This window comes from Mauremys mutica, chromosome 2, assembly GCF_020497125.1.
Source record: "Mauremys mutica isolate MM-2020 ecotype Southern chromosome 2, ASM2049712v1, whole genome shotgun sequence".
NCBI lineage: Eukaryota > Metazoa > Chordata > Testudines > Geoemydidae > Mauremys > Mauremys mutica.
In genome coordinates, this window is record NC_059073.1 from 250927323 (window position 1) to 250951340 (window position 24018).

General features: G+C 42.2%; 1 protein-coding gene across 10 annotated transcripts; it reads left to right on the plus strand.

Moving 5' to 3' along the window:
* The first annotated feature begins 3817 nt into the window (after positions 1–3817).
* MTERF1 (mitochondrial transcription termination factor 1) lies at positions 3818–17069 on the plus strand. Of its 10 annotated transcripts, none has more exons than XM_045003239.1 (5): positions 4449–4762; positions 6089–6161; positions 11538–11640; positions 11755–11902; positions 15371–17069. In XM_045003239.1, exon 5 carries the CDS (start codon positions 15371–15373, stop codon positions 16562–16564), a length of 1194 nt encoding a protein of 397 aa, XP_044859174.1. In that variant the 5' UTR covers positions 4449–4762; positions 6089–6161; positions 11538–11640; positions 11755–11902; the 3' UTR covers positions 16565–17069. The 10 variants fall into 10 exon arrangements, with proteins under 10 accessions (XP_044859167.1, XP_044859174.1, XP_044859168.1 ...); XM_045003233.1 differs by having other exon boundaries at positions 11755–11809; XM_045003236.1 differs by having other exon boundaries at positions 6113–6161; positions 11755–11809.
* Positions 17070–24018: the final 6949 nt, after the last annotated feature.

Consider the following 24018-nt stretch of genomic DNA (forward strand, 5'->3'; position numbering starts at 1 on the left):
AAGACTATAAATTTCAATAGAATTTTCTGAACTTTAATCTGTGGGAAACATTTGTTATGGCAGCTAATAAATGAAAGGAAATAAACTAGGGATGCCAATGGCCTGGAATATTCTTTCAAAGTCAGTTAAATATTCTTTTATACAGTCTGAGTCTGTAAAAAATGGGCAAAGTCTGTATACATATCTCATAATGATCATTAAATTTAGAGCATTTAATCAGATTATTCTTTGGGGTTCAAACTCCCTGTTCTCCCCCAGGGAGGGGTACTGGACCCTGATTGTTACAAAGGGGACAATGGAATAAAAAACTAAATCAAGAAAAGATTTCTTTATACAAAGTAAAGGTATAATCTGAAATCAGTAAAAACAAACAAAACCTCTCTGATTCAAAGACTGTAGAAAATGGAATATGTTTTCATGGACTTCACTGGGCTCTCAATCATATCGTAGGGGAGAAGCAAGTCATTTGTCTGTGCCAAACAGCATTCCTCCTGGGCTGACAGTTTCAAGTGTCACTGAACTAGCTGCTAGGTGTCAATAAGATTTCACACATACATTAGAGTGTGACAGTAATTTCTCAATCAGAATATCCAATTTAGAAGATAGAGGCCCCCAAAGTCCCATCATCATTCACCCATGAAGTCACTTAATAAGAGCTAATGGGTCTCATTTTCCTCCTGCTTACACCAGTTTTACACCTGTGTAACTCCAGTGGAGTAACTCCTATTGATATGAGCGTGAGATGAAAATTAGGCCCACAAATTGTGTGCACACTCGCAATGACAATTAGACAAAATATTTTTTAAAGGAATAGCACTTATAATTCCACCGTTTCCCTACACCTTGGAAGCCAATGCTAAACGGGGGTTGTAGGAGAGCATTTTATTAAATTCTAAGGAATCTACAGAGATTGTAGCTCTTTTTAGTTATATAAAATTCCCATTCTACAAATTCATATATGGCCAGTTGGCTTTGGGGTGCAACTTGGTTAGCCTCTTAAGGTTTGAGGGTTTGAGCTATAGGTGATATTTATCTCCAATAATCTATTTTGAGAGGGTGACCAATACTGGCTCACCTAAGATGCTACTTGATTAAGGGCCAGCCCAAAAGCCATAAATATTTAAACATCTTGGTTCATTTTCTAATCTCCATAAAGCTCACATACCATAAACAAGTAAGTTTTTATTTCAAACATTAGCATAAATACAATTATAAATGGGCCTAAGCCACAACATTAAGATCTGGATCTGAAATTCCTCAAAATATGAGGGAATGGAGTTTTTGTTTGGGCTCAACTCTGCATAAAATATAATCGTTTACATCTTGAAATTAATTTTTATAACTACTGCACTGAATTAACTTTGAATAGCAAGGAAGGCTCTAGGTGTTGAGAGCCTCTGCCCAAAGCAACAGTGCAGGTTCTATTCAGGTTCTTCTCCACTTATGTGAAAATCGCTCCACTTTTGTAGAACAATTAAACTCTCCCGCTGAGCGGTCTCGTTTTGCTGCCCTTATTTTCCCGTTCACTTAGTTGTGAGACTTTGCCTGGTTTCTCTGTTAATGCCCCCTTAAGGAATGGGGAAGCTAGAAGATAGAACTGAAGCACCACTTTCCAGCTAGGGACCTGGAGAGGGTCATTAGGGAATTCAGCCTCTGCCACAACCTGGTGAAGTCGGAGTCAGATGGGTAACCAGAACTGGGGATGGGGCTCATGCTGGCAAATCAGATGCATGAATGGGGTGCAGAAGTTCTGGAACTTTAGGGGCCTAAGCAGATGCATACATCACTTAAGCCTAAAGCTAAGGAGCTCAGATACTATTGTGACTGGGGATATAAAGTATTCAGATAAATAGATAGCCTAATACTATACAGTACTGCTCAATAGTAATGAGGCTATCCAACTATAATTGGGCTGTATCAAAAAATAAATTAATATTGAAGTGGAAAGCTAGATGAACCTCATTACAGTCTTAGAGCCCACTGCCTTATAAGGACAACCTCCTCTCTGCAAAGTAGGGATCAGAACTTTTTCCTGGCACCTAGTAGAATGATCCTGCCATTTTGGGTTAAAGAGAGTTGAAAATGTAAGATTTCACTTGCAAATGGCTATATTTGTTCAGAATTACATGGAGGACAGACTGCCACTGATGCTTGCAGTCCAACCCTTCTGCTGTGGCCCTGGGATCTGCTGTACAGACCTACGTGACAGGAGAATGGATTGTGAATAAAATTGTGAATTAACTCTGTGAAATTATATTAAAACAAAAGAGGTACCTACATTTGAGAATTACTGTATCCAAGGCATTATTTGATCAATGCCTGCTTCTGCTTCCACTGACACCAGTGAGAATTTTATAATTACATTTCAATGAGAGCAGGATAGGGCCACCAGTATTTAGGTGTCATAGTGCGTATAAGAAAGTAATTACTCATCTCCACTTTGATAAGAAGAGATAGAAAGAATGAAGGGTTAACTTGATGAATACCTCACCTCAGTCCTTGCCACAGTCTGCTACAACAGTTCTGCTCCAGCGTCCCTAAGTATCCATTACTATCTGCTCTGCAGCTGAGGTGAATTTTGCTTTGTACTGGAGTATCTAAGAATGCTGTGGGCTGCTCTGTCACCATGGTTGCACCAGGGACGTGTTTTAGGTAATAGTGTAAACATCTTCTCTGGACACTTATTCCCCCACCCCCAATCTTTACTGAAATAGAGTTTCTGTTATGAGATATTGCTGCACAGTATTCTGGGGTCCCCTTCAAAGGCAAGCAGTAACAAAATACAATTGCAGAATAAGTAAGTGGATGGTTGGTGGTAAAGGTGCAGGTGGGGAAGCTGAGTGGATGAGACGTGAAACAGTGTTTGGGGATTTAAAGAAACGACAGAGCAGAACTTTTTCTTAAGAATCATGTTGAAAGGAAAAAGTTACAAACTGGCGTTAGGATCAGGTCCACAAAATTATTTAGGCCCCTAACTTGAAATCAATGGAAGTTAGGAGCCTAAATATCTTTGAGGATCAGGGCCTAGGTAATTATTATAGATGTTGCTCAAAGTCTGATGTGGACATAATAATTGTTTTGTGTTTCTCCACTTCTTATTAATAATTAATTAAAAAAGCAATATGTGAAGCAATATGGGCACTGAGGAAAGAAACAACTTTTGAAAAGTCAGCTAAAATAAAGTGTGGATTTTTATATGTTAATTGTAGGCCTTGTAAATTAGCCATGTTCATGTGACGTATACACAATGAAAACATTGTATAGGTCCCTCCATTTTATGTCTACTTTTATTCATTATTAAATATTAATACTCTGTAAATCTAAATACATTTTGCTGAGCCCTTTCATAAAGTGTTCCAAAATGCATCAGAATATATACACACCAAATGCGGAGCTATACAAAGATAACCGCACCTGCACATTCACATGCTTAATATACATGTGTTCACAAAATCATACATACAGGCATACAAGCATGCTCGCTCCATGCCTCAAATATGCATCTGCAAAAACATACACATAAGCGCTTTACTTATATTCTGAATACCCAACATATTTGTCTCCTGTTGTAAAGATATTAATCACTAACTCAGACAAACGGAATGATGCACAGATCTCTTGTAATAGTGCAGTAATACATACCCCCTGAAGTAGAGTGTTGTTGTTTTCTGGATCCTGGAGTTGTACAGCTTATAGTTTGACAGATTGTAAACTCTACATATCTCTTTTTGGACATATTTGATTATTATTCCTCATCTTTTAATTCAAGAGACAAATATTTTAGGTTTGCTGAGCTGGTCACTTCTTTGGTATGAATACTGTAGCTGAAAAGAAGATCAAGACCCCCTGCAGTGTAGCAAGTTTGGTATGATGAATAATTTATTCTGAAGTATAATATATCAGGGAGGTAATTTAAGTAAGCCTGCAACTAATGCAGATAATTAATTAAGTGATCCTGGAGCACCTGATTTACATTTCCTAATTCAGTTATGTACAAAAATTCTACTTGTATCACAGATCAGTCGGTATATATAAAAATATGATAGTACACTTACATGTTACTGTATGTCTGAAGTGTATACAACTGTCCCAACTTCCTTTAAATATTCAGAATAAGATTATTTTATACTTATTGTATGTGTAGGTATAAGTTTGCCTCTTTTTGTATTTTATCTCTATGATCATTATTTGTTTTAAATGGAATATAAAACCTCAGTTACAGTATGAAACCTTTATAACCTTTAACACAATATCCACGTTTCCTAACAGTTTTGGGGGAATGTACCAGTTTGCTAGAATAAAAACCTTCCAGTGCCCTCTGCCTCCCTCCAAATGTATGCAGACCATGCTTCCTGGCAGATTAAAGTGTCCACAGCAGAATGTGAGAAGCTGGGCTGGCCCTAAACCAAATGGAACCCCAGGCTAGGAGCATCCTCGGTGTCCCCCTCTCCATTTGTCAAACTTCTGAATACCATTTAAAGATTCCACGAGATTCTGCAAAGGTCCAGAATATTCTTGGAGGTTAATGAAAAATGAATCCACATATGGAATAACTGAAACATTTTACTTCAAACATTTTATTTTCCTTTTTGTTGCTAACAACAAAAACAGCACCCTGAGACTGACACTTCCTAAGCCCAGCACCCCAGGTGGTCACCTGGGTCGCCTGCCCTGAAATATGGCACTGGTGAGAAGAGAAATTGCATGACCCAGAATTGATACCATGGCAGTGAAATCCAGAAAAGCCAGAGTTCCTAGAACTGTGATTCTTTTAGTAAATTCAGTAGGTGCTAAAATGGAGGAGATTGTCATGTGTTACAATGTCCCCAAATATGTCAGAGAATTGAATTACTTTCATTATGAGAATTAGTCCTAAAGCAGTGCATCACTGGGGAGTGGAGGGGCGGCTCTGTTTTTTCCAGTATTATTATGTTTAAAAGATAAGGCCTGACATGCCATCTCTATTAGTCCCATAAGAACTGGTAGGTATGGTTAAGTATACGCGGCTTAGCTTTGGTACTTAGGGGCAAATCATACCACACCTCCTCAGGTACAAATCATTCCCAATGCAGAAGAACCAGAATGGGTCATTTGCAGGATGGGTGTGTGTGTGTGTGTGGCCTGTAAATGGGGTGCACATCCCCTGCACTCTATGAAGCTTCATGGGTGCTCCCTCCATTGCCAGTGGCCAGCAGCTGTAGGGGGATGAGTAGGACAAGAGCTGGGTGGGTCAGGGCCGAGCTGGGTGGGTATTCATCAGTCATTGTCCCCACATGACCACAGAGGCTACTGCAGTCCTGAGGCTGAAACAGCAGCTACAGACACCTGTGACCTGCCCATTTATACCCAGGTTAGTTATCTGGCTGGGCATTGGGGTCAGGATTAGCCTTAATGCATTACTAGTTCTTATTGCTCTGATAAAGAATTGACACATTGGACCTATCTTTATGATAAAATTAAATAATACAAACATTAAAATCCTTCTCTTTGTTGATTTAAAAAATACATTTCGTACCCAATGTGAATGTGTTGACAATAATGCATAGTGGTGTTATCCGGGATGATCCCACCCAAGACCATAAAACTGGACAGCTGGCAGCGTGTACTGAGCACCATTACAGATTTCCTAGGACAGCTACCTCAAAAAAGGACAATCCTGGGAAAACCTGGACAAGTGACAACCTTCTGTAACAGACATGTTAGAATCCTCACCCATCCATTTAATGAGATGTTTGGGGGAAGAAATATGATGTTGCTATATGAAGGCCAATGGCAATGTCTCTGTTCCATATTCCATATCTTCCTAGAGAGGCTTCAGACACCTGTCATGTTTGTGAAGGTTGTTAGTAGCCCACTCTTCTTTCCTACGTACTCTACAAAAACATTGTGGACACCCCCCCCACACACCAAATCTTAAATATAGCACAAAATACCGCTGCACAAATGGCATGGTTATGTTATTTTATACTGCCATCTCCTGGTGAAGCAGTTCACTTTAACTAAAATGAGTGAAAACAGGAATCTGGTAGGTGGCAGCACTAAAACGAAAACCAAATCCTTTTTAATATCAAGTTTTCTTCTTTACTAGCTTTGACTGCTTTCTCCTTGTTAGCTTTCAACTTTAACCTACGATGAGGAAGACTCCGGACCGCAACGTGATGGTAAATTACACGTTTTTCAGTCTTTTTGCACTGGTTACTCAGGGAAGAGTTATTTTACGTTCAATCTTACTGGATGGAAAACACAAATCACATACTTCTCGGCTATAGCGCGTTTCACGTTACTGCTAGTAGAATGCAAATTGCAAAGTGAAACAAGAAATTTAAGGAAGAAAGCTGCAGTGAAATAATTAAAAGGGGTTAGCTAGTGTGTGCCGATTAAATGCTTGAAAATTACTCTTATGAAAGCAACAAGGTTTTGTGGCTTGATTTAACAGGAAAAAGATTTGCTTTGCCCAATATGAAGAGTTAGCAAGACTAAAGGGAAGTAAAAGTGGTCTTCGGATCCGAGTAAAGTGGTGGGATTATCTGCGTGCAACATAAAGACTGATTCTGCTGTGTAAAATGCAACCAAGAAGGTTTAGAGCAATATATTTATTTTGTCTTATAATGGGGTTTCTAAAGATATTCTACTGTATTAATTAGCCTGATTTTTTGCTTGAAGTTTGACTAGTTTTTCTGTGTATTGGCAAAGGTCTCATGTCTGAGCAATGTGAAATAAAAAACCCCAAATTAGGGTTGCCAACCCTCCAGGATTGTTCTGGAGTCTCCAGGAATTAAAGAGTAATCTTTAATTAAAGATTATGTCATGTGATGAAATCTCCAGGAATTTGTCCAACCAAATTTGGCAACCCCCAGTGGATGCTTAGGTCAGGGAGGTCTGGGGAGATTATTGCTTAGAATAATAGAAATAGAATAGAAATAGAAATGAGCTGTGCAATCATATATCCCTTGCTATTTTGGAGGAAGGTTCTTTTTCTCCTGTCATTGTGAGTCAGGGCAGACACGTGGATATTTTTAGGGATAGAAAATATTTTTGCCGCCCCAAGCCTGCCGTGCTTGGGGCGGCAAAATCCCTAGAGCCACCCCTGGCTAAAGCCCATTTCATCAAATGCATGGAGTGAAAAATACAGTAGGCAGGTATAAATATACAGCACATGAAAAGATGGGAGTTGCCTTACCAAGTGGGGGGTCAGTGGTAACGAGGCCAATTCAATCAGGGTGCATGTGGCCCATTCCCAACAGCTGACAAGAAGAGGTGAATATCAACAGAGGGAAAATTACTTTTTGTAGTGCTAACGAGGCCTATTCAATCAGGGTGGATGTTGTATTTTCCCAACAGTTGACAAGAAGGTGTGAGTATCAACAGAGGGAAAATTACTTTTTGTAGTGACCCAGCCACTCCCAGTTTTTATTCAGGCCTACTTTGATGGTGTCAAGTTTGCAAATTAATTCCAGTTCTGCAGTTTCTCGTTGAAGTCTGTTTTTGAATTTTTTTTGTTGAAGAATGGCCAGTTTAACTCTGTTATTGAGTGTCCAGGGAAATTGAAGTGCTTTCCTACTGGTTTTTGAACATTACATTCTTGATGTCTGATTTGTGTCCATTTATTCTTTTGTGTAGAGACTGTCCGGTTTGGCCAATGTACGTGGCAGAGGGGCATTGCTGGCAAATGATGGCATAAATCACATTGGTAGATGTGCAGGTGAACGAGTCCCTGATGGTGTGGCTAATGTGGTTAGGTCCCATGATGCTGTCCCTTGAATAGATATGCGGTCAGAGTTGGCAATGGGGTTTGTTGCAGGGATTGGTTCCTGGGTCAATGTTTCTGTTGTGTGGTGTGTAGTTGCTGGTGAGTATTTGCTTCAGGTTGGGGAGCTGTCTGTAAGCGAGGACTGGCCTGTCTCCCAAGGTCTGTGAGAGTGAGAGATCATCCTTCAAGATAGGTTGTAGATCCTTGATGATGCGCTGGAGAGGTTTTAGTTGGGGGCTGTAGCTGATGGCTAGTGGCGTTCTGTTACTTTCTTTGTTGGGCCTGTCCTGTAGTAGGTGACATCTGGGTACCCTTCTGGGTATCCTTCAGGTGGGTATTGTCGTTTTAAGAACGCTTGATAGAGATCCTGCAGGTGTTTGTCTCTGTCTGAGGGATTGGAGCAAATGCGGTTGTATGCGGGAACGGCAAATGGGGAGCTGTGGGTGGCCATGCCTGCAGATGCTCAGTGTAAACAAACTGTCTTGCAGCCCGCCAGCGGATTACCCTGACGGATCACGTGCGGCCTGCAGGTTGCCCACCACTGGTCTAAACCATCCAAGACAGATGGTTATCCCGCCTCTTTTTGAAAACCTCCAGTGAAGAAGCTTCCACAAATTTAAGTAATAGGGATTTGCTCAGTGTAATTTTTAGGTTGTTTATTCTGCTCTTCAGGCATATGTGTTACTCCTGGGTGGGGAGAACAGGAGTTACACACCTGTACCAATGAGAAAATGTTCCACGTTTTAAGATAGTTTTCATCCTTGTTGACTGTTTTTAATTGCTATTGATTTTCATCTGTATACTGATCTGTTGAAGAAGGCTCCAATATGCCCTGGTGCGTCTGAGACTGTTAGATCAGTTATTCATGCAATTCCCTTTCATCAAGTGTTACTGTAGCACCTATCAGATTATTGCTAGTAGTGAACAGATTATGAAATGTAACAAGAAGAAAAGCAGTCTGCAATGAAATTATGTAATAAGAATAGTTGGCTGGTATGTCCCATTGAACTCTTGGGACTAACTGACCTGAATCCCAATAGGGATAAAATGGTTAAGGACTGCTTTTATTTTAACTAAAAGCATTGAGGTTTTGGAACTCAGTTTAACGGGACAGATACCTGCTTTCGTAACCCACACCAAGGGATTGTGAATCTTTTAGTCTTCTGCTAATGGGTGGTAGAGGAAGATTAGGAGCCCACTACAGTTTCCAGCTATTGGAGTTTTTCTCAAGCTATAAAGGCTTACTCTCTTAGCCCTTTAGATCCAGGGTTTGAACCCTTCTGATGCCCCAGACAGGAATGTACTTTGTCCAACAGGAAGTTAGTTTGTCTAGAGCAGTGGTTACCAAACTTGTTCCACCGCTTGTGCAGGGAAAGCCCCTGGCGGGCTGGGCTGGGTTGTTTACCAGCTGCATCCGCAGGTTTGGCCGATGGTGGCTCCCAGTGGCCGCGGTTCGCTGCTCCAGGCCAATGGGAACTGCTGGAAGCGGCGCAGGTCGAGGAATGTACTGGCTGCTGCTTCCAGCAGCTCCCATTGGCCTGGAGCAGAAAACCGTGGCCACTGGGAGCTGCGATCAGCCGAACCTGCGGATGCGGCAGGTAAACAGCTCGGCCTGCCAGGGGCTTTCCCTGCACAAGCGGCGGAACAAGTTTGGGAACCACTGGTCTAGAGGCTAGTGGAATCCTTAGTGCAATATGTCATTGAGTCAAATGTTATAATTTGACTTTGAAAAGGGGTAAGATAACTTCATAAGCAGTAAAAATGATTGTACTTAGACCAAGATATGGATTGTCAAATCTTGTTACATTGCACCAGCTGATCAGAGCATGGATGAGGAAAGTATTCCCTCCCATAATTAGCCAGGTGATGTGGATGAGGATAGGTTGGAGCTGCCTTCCTCTTAAGTGTCAGATATTCTCCGGGGCCAGCATATTGGATTTTGATACACATGTGGTCTGATTTGTAATGGCAAAATATCTTTCTCTGAAAATGATCTTTTGATAGTTCACTGCTTGGGAAACAGTATGTGCTATATGTCCTGGGGGTTGGTGGATTGCCGCTTGGTTGAAAAATACAGGCTAGAAAAGGATATTTATTTTTCCTTACAGTACAATTGCTGAAACAATTAGAGCTATATCTGTTAGTCTGAAACTTTTACTTGTCGTTTATTATACCCCTTTGTTGCTGGGGTGTGGAGAGTGTGGCTAATAAAGAAGTTATTCCATAAGAGGGCATCCATATCACTTTCCTTCCAAGATTACATTTCTTGTTTGACAAAGAAAAGTTATCAGTAGTTACGGTCCTGAATCTGATCTGAATTCAGGGCCTAGAATAATATTGCAATATAGAAGTGCCAGAGCCTCTAATGAATTTTTAATGGTAATGTTCTGGATAGAACAGAAAGATTATTATCAGTATATAGCTAAGGAACTCTGGGGTTTGGCTATGTACTATTGTCCAAATGACCAAGAAACTATTTTATAGCGGACCCAGATTCAAAGTGGCACCTGTGTTCCATATGTTGGTAGAAATGTAGGACCTGATCTCAGGCCCATTAAAGTCAATGGAAAAACTCCATTTGAGTTCAACAGACTTTGGATCAGGTTCTTAAAGCTGTATTCTGTTATTACTGTAGACTTACTATGTATAACTGTGGGTTTCTTATAAAATTGATTATTATGAGCCATATTGTAGTGTGTACTGTGTGTTGGCGTTGGCACAAGGGAGTAAGAAGGAGTAAAACAATCTTGTACCACAGCTTCCAGCACACTAGAAGGTAGCATGCTCCACAGAACCATTACATCCCCATGTAATATACATGATGAGAAGGGACCATTGTGATAATCTAGTCTGACCTTTTGTATAACACAGGCCATAGAACTTCCCCAAAATAATTCCTAGAGCAGATCATTTAGAAAAACACATCTAAGCTTTGATTTAAAAATTGTCAGTGATGGAGAATGCACCTTGACCCTTTGTAAATTGTTCCAATGGTTTATGACTCTCACCATTAAAAATTGACACCTTATTTCTAGTCTCAATGTGTCTAGTTTCAACTTCCAGCTATTGGATCATATTATACCTTTTGTAGCTAGACTGAAGAGCCCATTATTAAATACTTGTTCCCTATGTAGATACTTTTGAACTGTAATCGTCACTCCTTAACCTTCTCTTTGTTAAGAAAAATAGATTGAGTTTTTGAATCTGTCACTATAAAGCATGTTTTCTAATCCTCTAATCATTGTCTCTGAATCTTGCTGCTGGGCTAGTCCACAAGCAACAAAACAATTCATTGCCCTTTGGTTGGGTCCAGACTATAATGTGATGATCTTACTCCATGTAACAGAGGCTCACAAGCCGCTACTGCTTGAGCTACTGACTTCATATTTACCGTATTTTCCGGCGTATAAGGCGACGGGGCGTATAAGACGACCCCCTAATTTTACAGTTAAAATATAGGTTTTGGCCTATACTCGCCCTATAAGACGACCCCCCCTTCCGAGGGGGGGAGCCCAGAGCCTTTTAAATCCCAGCCGCGGCCGGGAATCAGAGGGCTCTGGGCTGCCCGCTGCGGCGGGGAGCACAGAGCCTTTTAAATCCCAGCCGCCCGCTGTTTATACCCGGCGTATAAGACGACCCCCGATTTTTGGGGGTTGTTTTTTAATATAGAAAGTCGTCTTATATGCCGGAATATACGGTACTGTTGTTTTAAGAATTGGCTTGGATTGTTAATCTGTGTAACATTGTCTGGCAGTTTGATTTACATTTTTTTTTCTTCCTCCTGCAGTGAGTGGAAAAGGATTTATATATGTGCGACCCCGATACTGAAAAATACCAATAGGTTCTTTGCACACACTTAGGGTGTTAATGCTGGGCCACTACTATTAAAGGTGAGTCAGGCTTTCCAGTCTACATTCACTTCTATATGTTTAACTCTATTAGATTCAGATGTAAAACCCACCACTTATGGCAGTTTGAATTAAAACCATCTTGATGCCTTCTAGGAGGGAAGAAATTGATGGATGAAACGCAAAGGGGGAGAGAAAAAGAAGTGGAATGGTAAGGAGAGAAGGGAAGAGGAAGGTAGAGGAAAGAGAGAGATTTTTTTGCTGAGGAAGTGTTGGACCAAGTTGTGAAAGCAGGGGACAAACAGTAAGGACTCCTGGATTCTTTTCATAGCTCTCCTTTAACTTGCTGTGTGGCCTTTAACAAATCAGTCATCTAGTTTGTACATCAGTTTACTTAGATGTAAAACTGATGTAGAAATACTTATCTCACAGGGCTGTGATGAGGCATAATTTCTGTTTAAGAGATTTTTGAGCATCCAGTAAAAGGCACCAGGTAAGGACAAAGTATTATTAGTACTCTGTATTTCGTTTTTTTGTTCTTGTTCTCAGCTGATCATCTAAGTAATCTTTAAAATTCAGATAAGCAATTGTGGAGGTATGGAAAGCTATGAAAGGAATAGCTTTCTTTAAAGGTTGGTTACCTTCAGTGTTTCTCTGACCCTCGCTTTGTTTTTAAAAGACGTTCAGGGACAGTTACAGCCCAAAATATGCCAAGTTATAAGGTCCTCTTTTAAGGTCCTCTCTGAAGAGTTCTGTTGCTGCTGTGAGAGAGTATTTGAGAGCTCCTCTCAGATGACAGATTGTGTCGGGGGTTGGGCTTTTGGAGGAGGAAAGAAAAGGAAGCCCAGCTTCTGAATGTCAACTCTGTAGCTGCTACGGAGCATCCTGCATAAATCCTGTTTTAATCCTCCTGCATTAATAGGAGGCATCTGAGATAGCAGAGGAGTGGAGAGCTCTACTCCTCTCCATAACTGGTGTGGGGGAACAAGCAATGGCTGCGGTGATAGTGTATGGGAGGGGGAGTAGGTTATGGCTGTTTTGACAGCTGCTAGAAACCAGCCACTCAGGCTCTGATCTTCCCGAGGGCTGCCCCAGCAGTTCCCTTTTCCTTGTTAGAGCATCCCTTTGAAAGACATGAGCCTTTCCATAATCGGCAGCCAATCAGCCATGGTGCAATAGGGAACGCTGCCAGGGGTTCCTAGTCCTCTTCTCCTGGGCCTCCCTCAGAACTGGGTGAAGGGGTGGCATTAGTGCTTCTCCTGCCCACTCCCGTTGTTGACAGGACTTTGGGTGCAGGATGTTTGATCCTTCTCCTTTTCCCCAGTTGGCTCTAGGAGCCTCTGGTGCTGCTTAGTGGGAAAGGAGAGCTGAGCAGGCTTGACCTATGACCTCTCTCCTTTCAATATGGTGCTTTAAATGCCTACCCAGGAAGGGAGAGAAAAAAACTGGGAAAACCTGCCTTCAGCAAGGGAAGTGGGGAGATGAAGGTCTGCATGGCTGGTTTCCAGCCCAAGTGAAACCAGACATGGCTCTCCATGTCCACCTTCACTTTCTCCTATTCCTTTGCAGTGGCTGGCACTTTTTATTTTGCTTTTTGAAGGGAGAAAAAGGTGTCTCAAAATGTCTGCAGCATTACAGTTACAGTGTGGGGCATGCCCACCTGTGCCCCTCCTGCCCCCTCTGTTCATTAATGCAGAATTACAGAGAGGTTACTTGTTCCATGCTCCTTATTCAGTCTCTACCCACCATTATCTTTGGAGGACACAACTGTCTGCTCCCCTTCTATCTCTGGTGGCATGATGGTGTCTATCCTTCCCTTCTCCCATTGTTGATGCAGGACATTGTTGGTAGGAGTGCTTGATCCTTTCCCTACTCTAGGGGCCTCTGGTGATGTTTCCCATTGCACCACGGCTGCTGAAGAGTTTTTCTTTTCAGCATTTGAAATGCGTGTTCCTTCCTGTCTCAGGAGCCCTGATCCTTGCAATAATACCTGAGAGGGAGCCCATCAGAGTTCCCTCTTAGCAGCCAGAAGTGTCTGGGGAGCTCCTAACTCCCCCACCCTCCCTTATTGTAAATAAACCCATAGAAGCTACAAGTGCCGCTCATCCTTATTTATTACACAATAAGGGTCTGGCACATGCCAACAGTTTGATTTTTAAAACTCTGGAAATTTGCCAGGAATTAATCCCTAATGGGCTTGGAGTCCATTTTGCTATTTTGAAAAATGTTTTGTAGCACCAGAGATCTTTAACTTTTGAAACTACCTTTTCATATTGTTCTCATATTAACATTTAAAACTCCCAATTCTGATGAATAGGAGAAAGATTCTATTCACTTCAGTGGGGTGTTTGTGTCACTTGTTGAGGATTTCCGACATGAATTTGTGGCACTAAGAGACTGACATAATTTTCTGAGTTGCTTGGCTTAGTTTGACTGTATTGGAAGACCTAACAGCTGGGGATTTTAAATGACCAGCCTTCTGCAAAGGTTCCAAGAAATGACATATATTGTGCTGAGACTCATATTGTAAGTCCTAAATCTAAAACTCCATCTTCAAGCCGTGAAGGGGACACAAAAAACTTGTTCATCTTTTTTAACTTCCATTTTTGATCAGATGACATTAAAACTTGTTACTGTACTTAGACTGTGTACAGACAATTGATTGGTTACAAGAGAGTTATATTTATAAACCCAAGTGTCAGGATCAAAGTCAGGCCTTGCAATGCCTGATATCTTCTTGGCTGTAATATGCTGAACTAGATGAGGGGCTTTGTGGCTCAGGATAGTGGTGTAATGTGTTATATGGAAGAAACAGTTTAGAGGGTGGGGAAATACAAGAAGCAAGGATGAAAGGAAAAAAATACAACCAACTAACCAGCACTCAACATGAAATTGACCAGAATACACACACACACTTCAGCTCTTGGGGGATTTGTGATTTCCAACTTCCCAGCTCTTTGTGGAGAACTATTCCTTGAGGAACAGTTTCAAATATTGGCAGCTATGAAAGGGGACAGAGTTAGATGTGGTGAGATGTCAGTGTTATGTAAACTTTTCTTGCTGAGTCCTCACCTTGGGTGAGATTCTCACTCCTGCACCAATTGTTCTATGCTGAATAAAGGGACCAGAGTAGTATAAAGGGGCCTAAAAGCCACAGGTCCAGCTGGGGGAGAGCTCCTTTGGAACAAGAACTGGGGGAGAGAGCTGTAGGCTGTCCTCTTAGGACCCTTCTCAAGCCCATATGTAGGGGTTGTGCTGGGGAAATGGCTGCGGCTGGGAGAGGAGGGTTTGGAGTGAGGCATGCCCAGGGAGTATACCACACTGTAGACGGACCTCCAGGGCTTCCTGAAATATGATGGGGGAGAGGGACACTTCAGCCACCAGAGCAGTCCAGAATCGGGAGCGTGCAAGGCTGGTTTAAAGCTACCCTAGCTTCCCACCTGGGCTGTCTGTACCGTGCCTCTTAAGAGATGAAAGCCTGAAACTTACTCCTTTAATGTAACTGAACATTTTATTCTCGTTTCATGGTAGTAGTCCTGTACACGTCTGTTCGCCTCCCTCCATAATTTTAAATGAATGAATTTTTAACAATTTATTGAATTTGCTAATTTATAGGGTTTTTTTAGCCAGATCTTTTAACTAAATAATTAGATATTCCTACTTGGGCAGGTTATTATTTTTTAAGCTCTAACTATTTAAAAATAAACACCTACATTCTTCATTTAGTGTCCAGTAGCTGTGCATAATGACTGTTTGTTTTTTTCCCCGTCAGATGATAAACAGTGGATGTACAGTACTACAAAGATACTTGCAGCAGCTGATCCCTGTGGCAGCCAGGGGACTGTTGCACATGAAAAACTCACTTCTTTACAATATGAATTGCTTTTGGCTGATTAGATTTTCAACAGAGATTGTGCTCAGACCTGTGTCTTCTAGGCACTTCTGTCTGAAGACAGACAGTGCTGTTGCAAAGTCATGCCAGGAGAATGGCATACTAGTAAACAATCTGGCATGCATGGGAGTGGATGTCAAAATGGCAAGAAGGCGACAACCTGGAGTTCTGAAGAAGCTGATCACAAATGAAGAGGGCCTCAAAAGGTTTCTGCAAAGCAAAGGGGCTACTAATGAAGTCATTGCCAGCATCATCTCACGTTATCCACGAGCCATCACACGTTCCTATGAGTCTCTTGAAAAACGTTGGGAACTTTGGAGAAGTATTTTGATGACTGATTTGGAAATTGTAAATATTCTGGGACGTTCTCCTGAGTCTTTCTTTCGTTCCAGTAATAACATCAATATGGAGAAAAATATTACATTTTTCTGTTCTCTTGGGCTAACCTCTAAACACCTTTGCAATATGTTGACTAGAGCACCTCGGGCATTTTCTAACAGAGTGGAGCTGAATAAACAGATGACTGACCTCCTGCATGAGATCTGTTTGTCTTTAGGTGGTGAAAACCCAAATGATTTTGTGAAGCACATCATTTCTAAAAATGTCTTCATCCTCCTGCGGAGCAGCAAGCAAGTGAGCGCAAACTTTGAGTTCCTGCAATCTTTCCATCTGAGCAATGAGGAATTACTAGCTCTGCTACATGGCTGTGGAGCTGACATTTTGGACTTATCTAATGAATATATCAAAAAAAACTTTACAAATGCTAAAGAGAAGCTATCATCTCTTGGGTGCACTGAAAGAGAGGTGGATAGATTTTTCATTAGCTATCCACGAGTGCTCTTTCTTTCATCCAAGAACCTCAGTGATAAAATAGATTGCCTCTTGCAAGCAAAGATTCACATTAAACAAATAGTTGAAATGTCTCGTGTTCTGGATGTAAGTATCGGTACTGTAAGAAGCAGAGTCAAGGAACTGGAAAAAACTAGTTATGACTTCAAAACCTATGGAATTGGCATCCTTACTTTAAGTAAAAGGAGATTTGAAGCTAAATTGGAAAAATTACATAGTGCATAGTGATTAATCAAGAGGACAGAATCCATTCTGTGAGAATACAGGGTCAGATTCTGAAATTAAAAAACTTGAAAAAGGGTCCTGTTTTGTTATTTTGAAACTTATTTCAGAATAATTTGTGGTTACTTAGCACTGCTTATTTAGGATAAGTAAATTCTCAGCTATCACTAGCGGGGCGCTATAGAGTGACCAGGAGAACCGTTTGGTGTCTTGCTTACCAGCTGTGATGGTAGTGGATCACAGATATTGAAAAGAGTGAGACTGCTTAGAGTGTACATCAGTTGGAGGAGAGAATAGAGATATGCAGAATATGAATGGTACAGAGAAGATAAGTCAGGTATACTATTTGCCCTTTCTGCCATACAAAAGCAAGGGATCATTCATACCCTCGATTCTGGAACTGGCTTAGCACAGGCTAACCCAGGGGCAGGCAATCTATGCCACGCGTGCCAAAGGCGACACGTGAGCTGATTTTCAGTGGCACTCACATTGTCCGGGTCCTGGCCACCAGTCCCAGGGGCTCTGCATTTTAATTTAATTTTAAATGAAGCTTTTTAAACATTTTAAAAACCTTATTTACTTTACATACAACAATAGTTTAGTTATATATTATAGACTTATAGAAAGAGACCTTCTAAAAACATTAAAATGTATTACTGGCACGTGAAACCTTAAATTAGAGTGAATAAATGAAGACTTGCCACACATTTGAAACCCCATTGAAGCCCTTTCATGAGCCAGTTGTTGGACTGGGGTATTCTATTATTTCTTTACATTGCTTCATCTTATCACAGATAAGTAAGATCTAGGAGCCTGTGTCCTTGACAAATGCATTGAAAGGTTTGTTGATAAGGGTTGGTATAAATGTAGTCTTTATGATAGAAGCATATCTCTGTAAGCCTATAAAATCCAATAATATGATGAGTTGGCTTAAATCTAACAGGCATACTTAGAAGGGTAGCTTCCTTTACAGCAATTAGTAAAGGGATGTGACATCAAAGTATTGTCCACAGCCTAATGATTTGATGACAGATGAGTCATTAAATGCTACAGAAGTCTCTCAGATGAGGACAAATGTACTTGGCATTTGCAAATCGTAGATACTTTAAGGAGGTAGCTCCTAAATGCAGAAAACTAACGTCACATTATTCCTTGAAGCATAATACAAACTACTTTTGATCTTAAGAACAGGTAATTCTGTTTATTTCAAGTGTATTATGACACATTTTCCCCACCTAATTACATGATCTAAGGATTTATATATGTTTACATATGTATGCTTTATGTTTCCTACCCTTTGATCACATGTCTAGTCCTCTTGCTTTAACTAGGTGTAAGTAAGTGTCTATTTTTTTTCACTCCCTCCTTTGCAGGAAGAGGGTGAAGTCAAAGACCCTGGATCCTAAGTCTGAAGTCTAAGAAAAAATTCAGTAGGTACCTGCTTGTGTTTGCAGGTTTTGGCACTTAAATTTGATCTTGAATTCTCAGGGTCCTGGGAAATGTACATTTTATCTGAGTATAAATGTAAATGTTTACAAGAGAAGCATTACTTACTGATTAGATTTTCAGTAGAGATTGCGCTCAGATCTGTGTCTTCTAGGCATCTCTGTCTGAAGATAGAGTGCTGATGCAGAGTCATGTCAGGAGAATGGCATTCTAGTAAACAATCTGGCATGCACGGGACTGGATGTCAGTGGATGTCAGAATGGCAAGACGGTGACAACCCAGAGTTCTGAACATTAAGATTACTTCTGGCTAAATTAACAAAGCTTATTTATTTTTCTGCTATGTTTCTACAATTAGTCCTCCCTTCTTAGGAACTGGGATAGGGTGCTTGGAGGGCCAGGCATCCTAGTGGTTGGCACATCTGACTTCTGGCCTCTTGCCCCATGTGTGGAATAAATTTTGTTATGTGTACCAAGGTAATGTGTGGATGTGTGCCACCAGTAGAAACAAAAAACCTAGATACTCCAGCCAGGACAAGTTAGGCATTTTAGAACTCACTACTCCAAGAATTAAATTTAAGTGTGAGAGAGAAATAAAAATTATGAAATGCACAGACCAGTCAAAAAACAAAAATAACATACTTTTAAAGAATAAAATTACAGTGAATATATGTGCTTTGCAGGAAGTACCAAGAAGTAACAACAACAATACAAGTACGTGTTGGGAGGTGAGTGGGAAATGCTGTGTGTGTGTGACAGAGACAATGTGTGTGCTGGCTGCTGGGGAAGTTTCTGAGAGACGCCGTGCGCTGTCTCTTTAACGCATTCACTGAAAGCGCTCCTGCTCTGTGGAGATGGGATACATGGGGGTGGGGAGACTGTGTGTGTGTGTGTGTGTGAGATTGTGTGAGCTGGCTGCTGGGGAAGTCTCTGAGAGACCGTGCACTGTCTCTTTGAGGTACTCACTCACTCACCCGGAAGGCTTGTTCAGACCACAACAGCTCTCTCCTGCTCAAGTCCTGAGCCCTGTCGCCTCTCCCCTGCTCTGTGGAGATGGGGTACAGGGGCAGGGGGAAGGGGACGCCCTGACATCAGCACCCCCACCCCCTCCGCTCTGCACAGCCAGCAGGAGGGTCCCAGGAGCAGCTGCAGGAGCAACGTGGCTGCAAAGCAGCGGGGTAGGGGGGAGGGAGGGGCACCTGAACACACACTGCCTGATGTGCATGGCTCTGCTAATCAAGTGCACGGCACTTGAATCGCTCCTGGGTGGCCGCCCTACAGCACAGCTTAGAGGGAACACAGCCAGTGACTGTCTCTCATACAATAGCTTGAACAGGAGAAGCCTGTGGATGCCTGAGGCACCTCATGGATGGGGAACAGGAGAGGTTGGAGCAGGCGGTCCCGGTGTTGGGTGATCAGTGACTAAAAACTTCATCAGCATGTTCTTTAATGTCTCATTAAAGCATTCCACCAATCTGTTGGCTTGAGGATGGTATACAGACATTTTCAAAGACTTGACCCCTAGCAGGCCACAAAGCTCTTTCGTTAATTGTGAGGTGAAGTTGGTTTCCTGATCCCTTAGCATCTCCCTGGGGATCCCCACACAGGGAAAAACCTTCAGGAGCTCACTGGTGATGACAGCTGTAGTTGGTCAGAGAAGGATGCTTCGGGGTATTGGGTGGCATAATCTAGGATCACCAGGATGTATTTGTTTCTGGCTGCAGACTTTTCTAATGGCCCACCAGGTCCATGGCTATCCTTTTCAAAGGACACCCCTATGATGGGCAGTGGTACCAGAGAGGCCTTTGGGATCTTTTTCTGACCTGTTCACTGGCACTGGGGGATGAATGCAACTTTAAGTGGATGCCCGACCACTGTGGCCTCTGCATGGTATTGGATGGGCCAGTTGGAATACCCCTTTTGGAACTTCCTGGGAACCACCAGATGGATTCCAACTTCCCCCGTCTTGGAATCTTTCATGGCCTGGTATGTCTTTCCTCAATCAGCTCAAAATGGGACCACCATTTCAAGAGTTGAGGGTCTAGTACTTTGCTGGCCACATGGGCAATCTGTTCATAAACCTGAACCAAGGTTGGGTCATTGTTTTTCTACAAAGTCCTGTCTCACCTGCCAGTACGTCCACATTGAAGGGTGGTGGTGGACCTTACTGCCCTGGTTAGGCACTGATGAGTGGTCATTGTACCCTCCCTCACTGGGACTGGGTATCCCAGCTCCCTGGGACCCCTTTAGCTGGATTTGGGGGTTGGTAGTATGTGGACCCTGGGGCTTACTGGGCTGATTTTTGGTATTTCTGCTTTGGACCCAAGGGACATCAACTAGTTCTTTGCCAGCCCAAGGGCTTCTGGAAGCATTTTGAGACAGTGCCTCACCACTCATTCACACCCACCTCACCCATTGGGAGGATCTGCGTGAAGTGCTCCATGACAACCTTCTCCGTCACCTGAACCCCAGTGCAGCCCTCTGGCTAGAGCCACTTCCAGCAATGTTCTTTCAGATTGTAGGTGACAGCCTTGGGCTGAGCCCCAAGCAGGAGTTCCTAGAAGCAGAACCACTGCTGGTGGGTTATGGGAGATACGTTCAGGGTGTCCAGGACAGCTGCCTTGACGTGGGTGTAATCCTAAGCGGCCACCACAATGAGGCCCTGGTCCATGGCCTGGGTCAGGGCCCTCAAGTAGAGGGCTAGTAGAGTGGCCGAGCTTTCCACTGACCATTGAACCCTAGTGGTGACTTTCTCAAACATGATGAGGAATGCCTCTGGGCTGTTCATGGGCCCCATCTTTGTCAGTTTCACCCGCTTGGATGGCATTGGGGCAGCACTTCCCTTTCCATTGGTGAGACTTGCTGGTGCCCTAGATGGCTGTAGGAGCACCTTCATCTGCTGGATGAGCCACTGCTGCTATACCATCATTTCTTTAATCAGCTGCTGTTACTGCTACTGCTGTTGGATGCTGGATGGCGAGCTGCTGGAGCAATTGGTTCTGCTGCTGCTGTTGTTCGGTGCCTGATATTGTTGGTTTTCCAAGACCCATGCCAGCAACTTCTCAAAATCTATTTTTGCCTTTCCCCGCCCCTCCTCCCTGTCTCTCTCTCGCTCTCTGTCCTACTTTCAGGACTAGGACTCTGCTGCCCACATTCTCCACCATGTGGTATACGGGGCTTGGAGGGCCGGGTGGCCTAGTGGTTAGCACGCCTAACATTCAGCCTCTTGCTCCTCTGGGTGGAAGAGGTGCCTGTTCCTGATCTTAAGCTGGGAATCCTTTACTTTCCACCTGCTTCTGGACCTCAGCCCCCAGACCTGGCCCCTTCCTCTCTATTGGGTCCCAGTCCAGACCCCTGGTGAAAAGCAACACTGTCCTGGTCATCCCTGCAGCACGTCCAAGTTTGCTTCGCTAGGCTACTTCCTACTAATAGGTCCCTTCAGTTTGGGGCATGGCCCCTATAGTCCAACCAGTCAGTAGCTCAGCAGAGGAAGAATCCAAAGAAGCAGGGCCTTGCTCGACCTACATGTTCTCAGAGTGAGAGGTGGTGGCTAGAGAAGACATTACCTGGGCGTCTTACCCACTCCGTGGTCCCCTCACAGGCTCAATCTTCTGTCTGCTTCCTGGAGAAGGATTCTTCTCTCTTGCAGTCTGTCCGCAACTGTTTACCTGGACTTCTTAGCTCCCCTTTATTTAACCTGCTCCTCCAGTTGGAGCCTGCTCTGCAAGCCTAGCGTGTGGGGGCTGCCTGGGCCCAGTATTGCTTTTTAATCCCTTCAGGTCCAGTGTGGAGTTTGTATACCCCACCATCGGAACAGTAAAACTTTTGGGCCTAATACTTTTGAGCTCAATGGGAGGATTTAGTATAAAAAAATATAGGATTGGATTGCTGCTGTGTTTGACAGAGTGCTTTAGTCTTGTTTTGGTTTTGACATATTTTTGGCTCAAAACGGTTATGATTGGAAGGTAAGCCCTAGTTTAGATTGGGGGGGACCCCTTGGTCCTGCCTCTGCTCTGCTCTGCTCTAAAAATCACTCAGAGACCTTCTGGCTCAGTAGTCACCAGTGTAGTTTATTTACAAGGTACAATTTCTTTCTCTTCCTCATACAGCTTGGGAGTTTCAGCCTTAAGGAATGTCTCAGTCTCTGCTGCTGCTCTCTAGATTCCCCCTTTTGGCTTCCTTCCCCTGAGGCTTTTATGCAGCCCCAGGCTAATTAAGCTGGCAGCTGTTTCCCCTTTGCCAATCAGGCCAGGATTCTCTAGGAAGCTTCAATCTAACTCTCTTAATTAGAGCTGGCCTGGCAGCACCCTGTCACAGGAAGTCAGAACTCTTTGGCATAAGGGAATTTTTAGTCCTTAGCTCCTTATTTAAAGGGACAGGTGATAAGCCATATGCAGCAAAATGCATCATTATTCCTCTGAAATAAACAGAATTATCTGTCTTTAAAATCAAAGGTAATCTCTCTTTGCTATACAGTCTGATATTGCCTTAGGAGGGCACCCCCAAAAAGTCACCACAAATTGTAACTTTATTTCTGCTGGTGTTATTTTCAGTGATGGGGGATTTAGAAAACAGAGTTCTTAAAGATCAACAGGGCAGGGTGTAAATATCTGGGTAATTTCAGTAGCTTTTATGCCATGCATTTGTTTTTCTTTACTGTTAACATGTATCATTTATCAAGATAAGTTAGTATAGGCCATGCTTTTAAAATGGTGTAAAGTAATAATTTTAATGGCTCTAATAACAACTTCAGATGAATGCTGGAAAACAGATACTCCAAAATGTCAAACTGCATATGTATTTCTTGGCTCAGATATAAGTTAAAGTAAATGCTGCTTTTGTACAGAATTTCTTTGACTGCCAATGGAAGAATTGTAACACATTTACTGAGAACAAAAATTTGAATGAAACATGGTAGAGTAGAACAGCAGTTATTTCCTTTTTGCCAATCAGAGTGAATTAAAATAATAAATCATTAGGACAATAAAGGAAGACAGTTTGAAAGGGGGCTTAGTTACAGTAGGTATACTTCAATGAAGGAGATTTACAAAAATGATTGGTTCACATATAGCTCATCTATGACCTAGAATTTCCATTAAATATTGTGTTTTCTTTCCATTTTAGTGATAAAAGGGGTAAAACATAAAACCTTGGTTCTTTTTTTTTTATTAATGTGTGTGTTAAAATAGAAACTTTATGAAAGCAAAGCAAAGAGGTAATAGTTGTTAAATGGAAAAATAACTGGCAATCAGTAACTACAATGGCCAAAAGCCACTTTTGTTTAAAGTTATCAGAGAATCACAGGATGGAAGCCTTTGGGAAATAATTCATGTTATAATATATTGCTACTAATTACTGGATCTGTGAAGTGCACACCTTCATTTGTGAGATACAGAAGATTGTGGGTCACATTTATCCATGGTGAGACCATCAGTGTTATTGCACCAGTGATGAGCTTGACCTTCTGAACCCTGTAAAAATTCTGAGGACCGTAGTATGTGAAATGATTAATGAAACCTTTGTTGTATTGACTGTATTAACTTGTTCAACACTTTTTGCGGAATAAGGGAAAGTTAACCTGTAATTCTGCTTCTTTGAAGATACTATACTTGCAGGATTCCGACTCTTGTGCCTCGACTTCCTTGTGCAAGACAGATAGGAATTATACAAACTCTTAGGATTTTTGGCCCACTGAAACACTTGAGAGCTGAATGAAAGCTCTTCTTTATGCTCCCTTCCAGCTGTCACTGCTTCCTCTCAATTTAGAACCTTCTCAGGAAGTTCCTGAATATGCAGGAAGCAAGAACTTTCCTTAAAAAATAAAATAAATAAAACAAAACACCAGCACAAATCACAAATGTAAAGTTTCCCAAAGTCACAAGATGCCAGCCATCCTGAGGACTGAAATAACAGAAAAGCTTGACCTCAACATACTGTCTTAGAACAGCAAAGAATCCTGTGGCACCTTATAGACTAACAGACGTTTTGCAGCATGAGCTTTCGTGGGTGAAT

Bases quoted from the DNA above. Each gene is read 5' to 3' on its own strand.
- MTERF1 (XM_045003232.1), top strand. From the start codon at position 6,132: ATGAGGAAGACTCCGGACCGCAACGTGATG. The intron at 6,162-15,370 runs GTAAATTACACG...TTTCCCCGTCAG, and splicing joins CTCCGGACCGCAACGTGATG to ATGATAAACAGTGGATGTAC.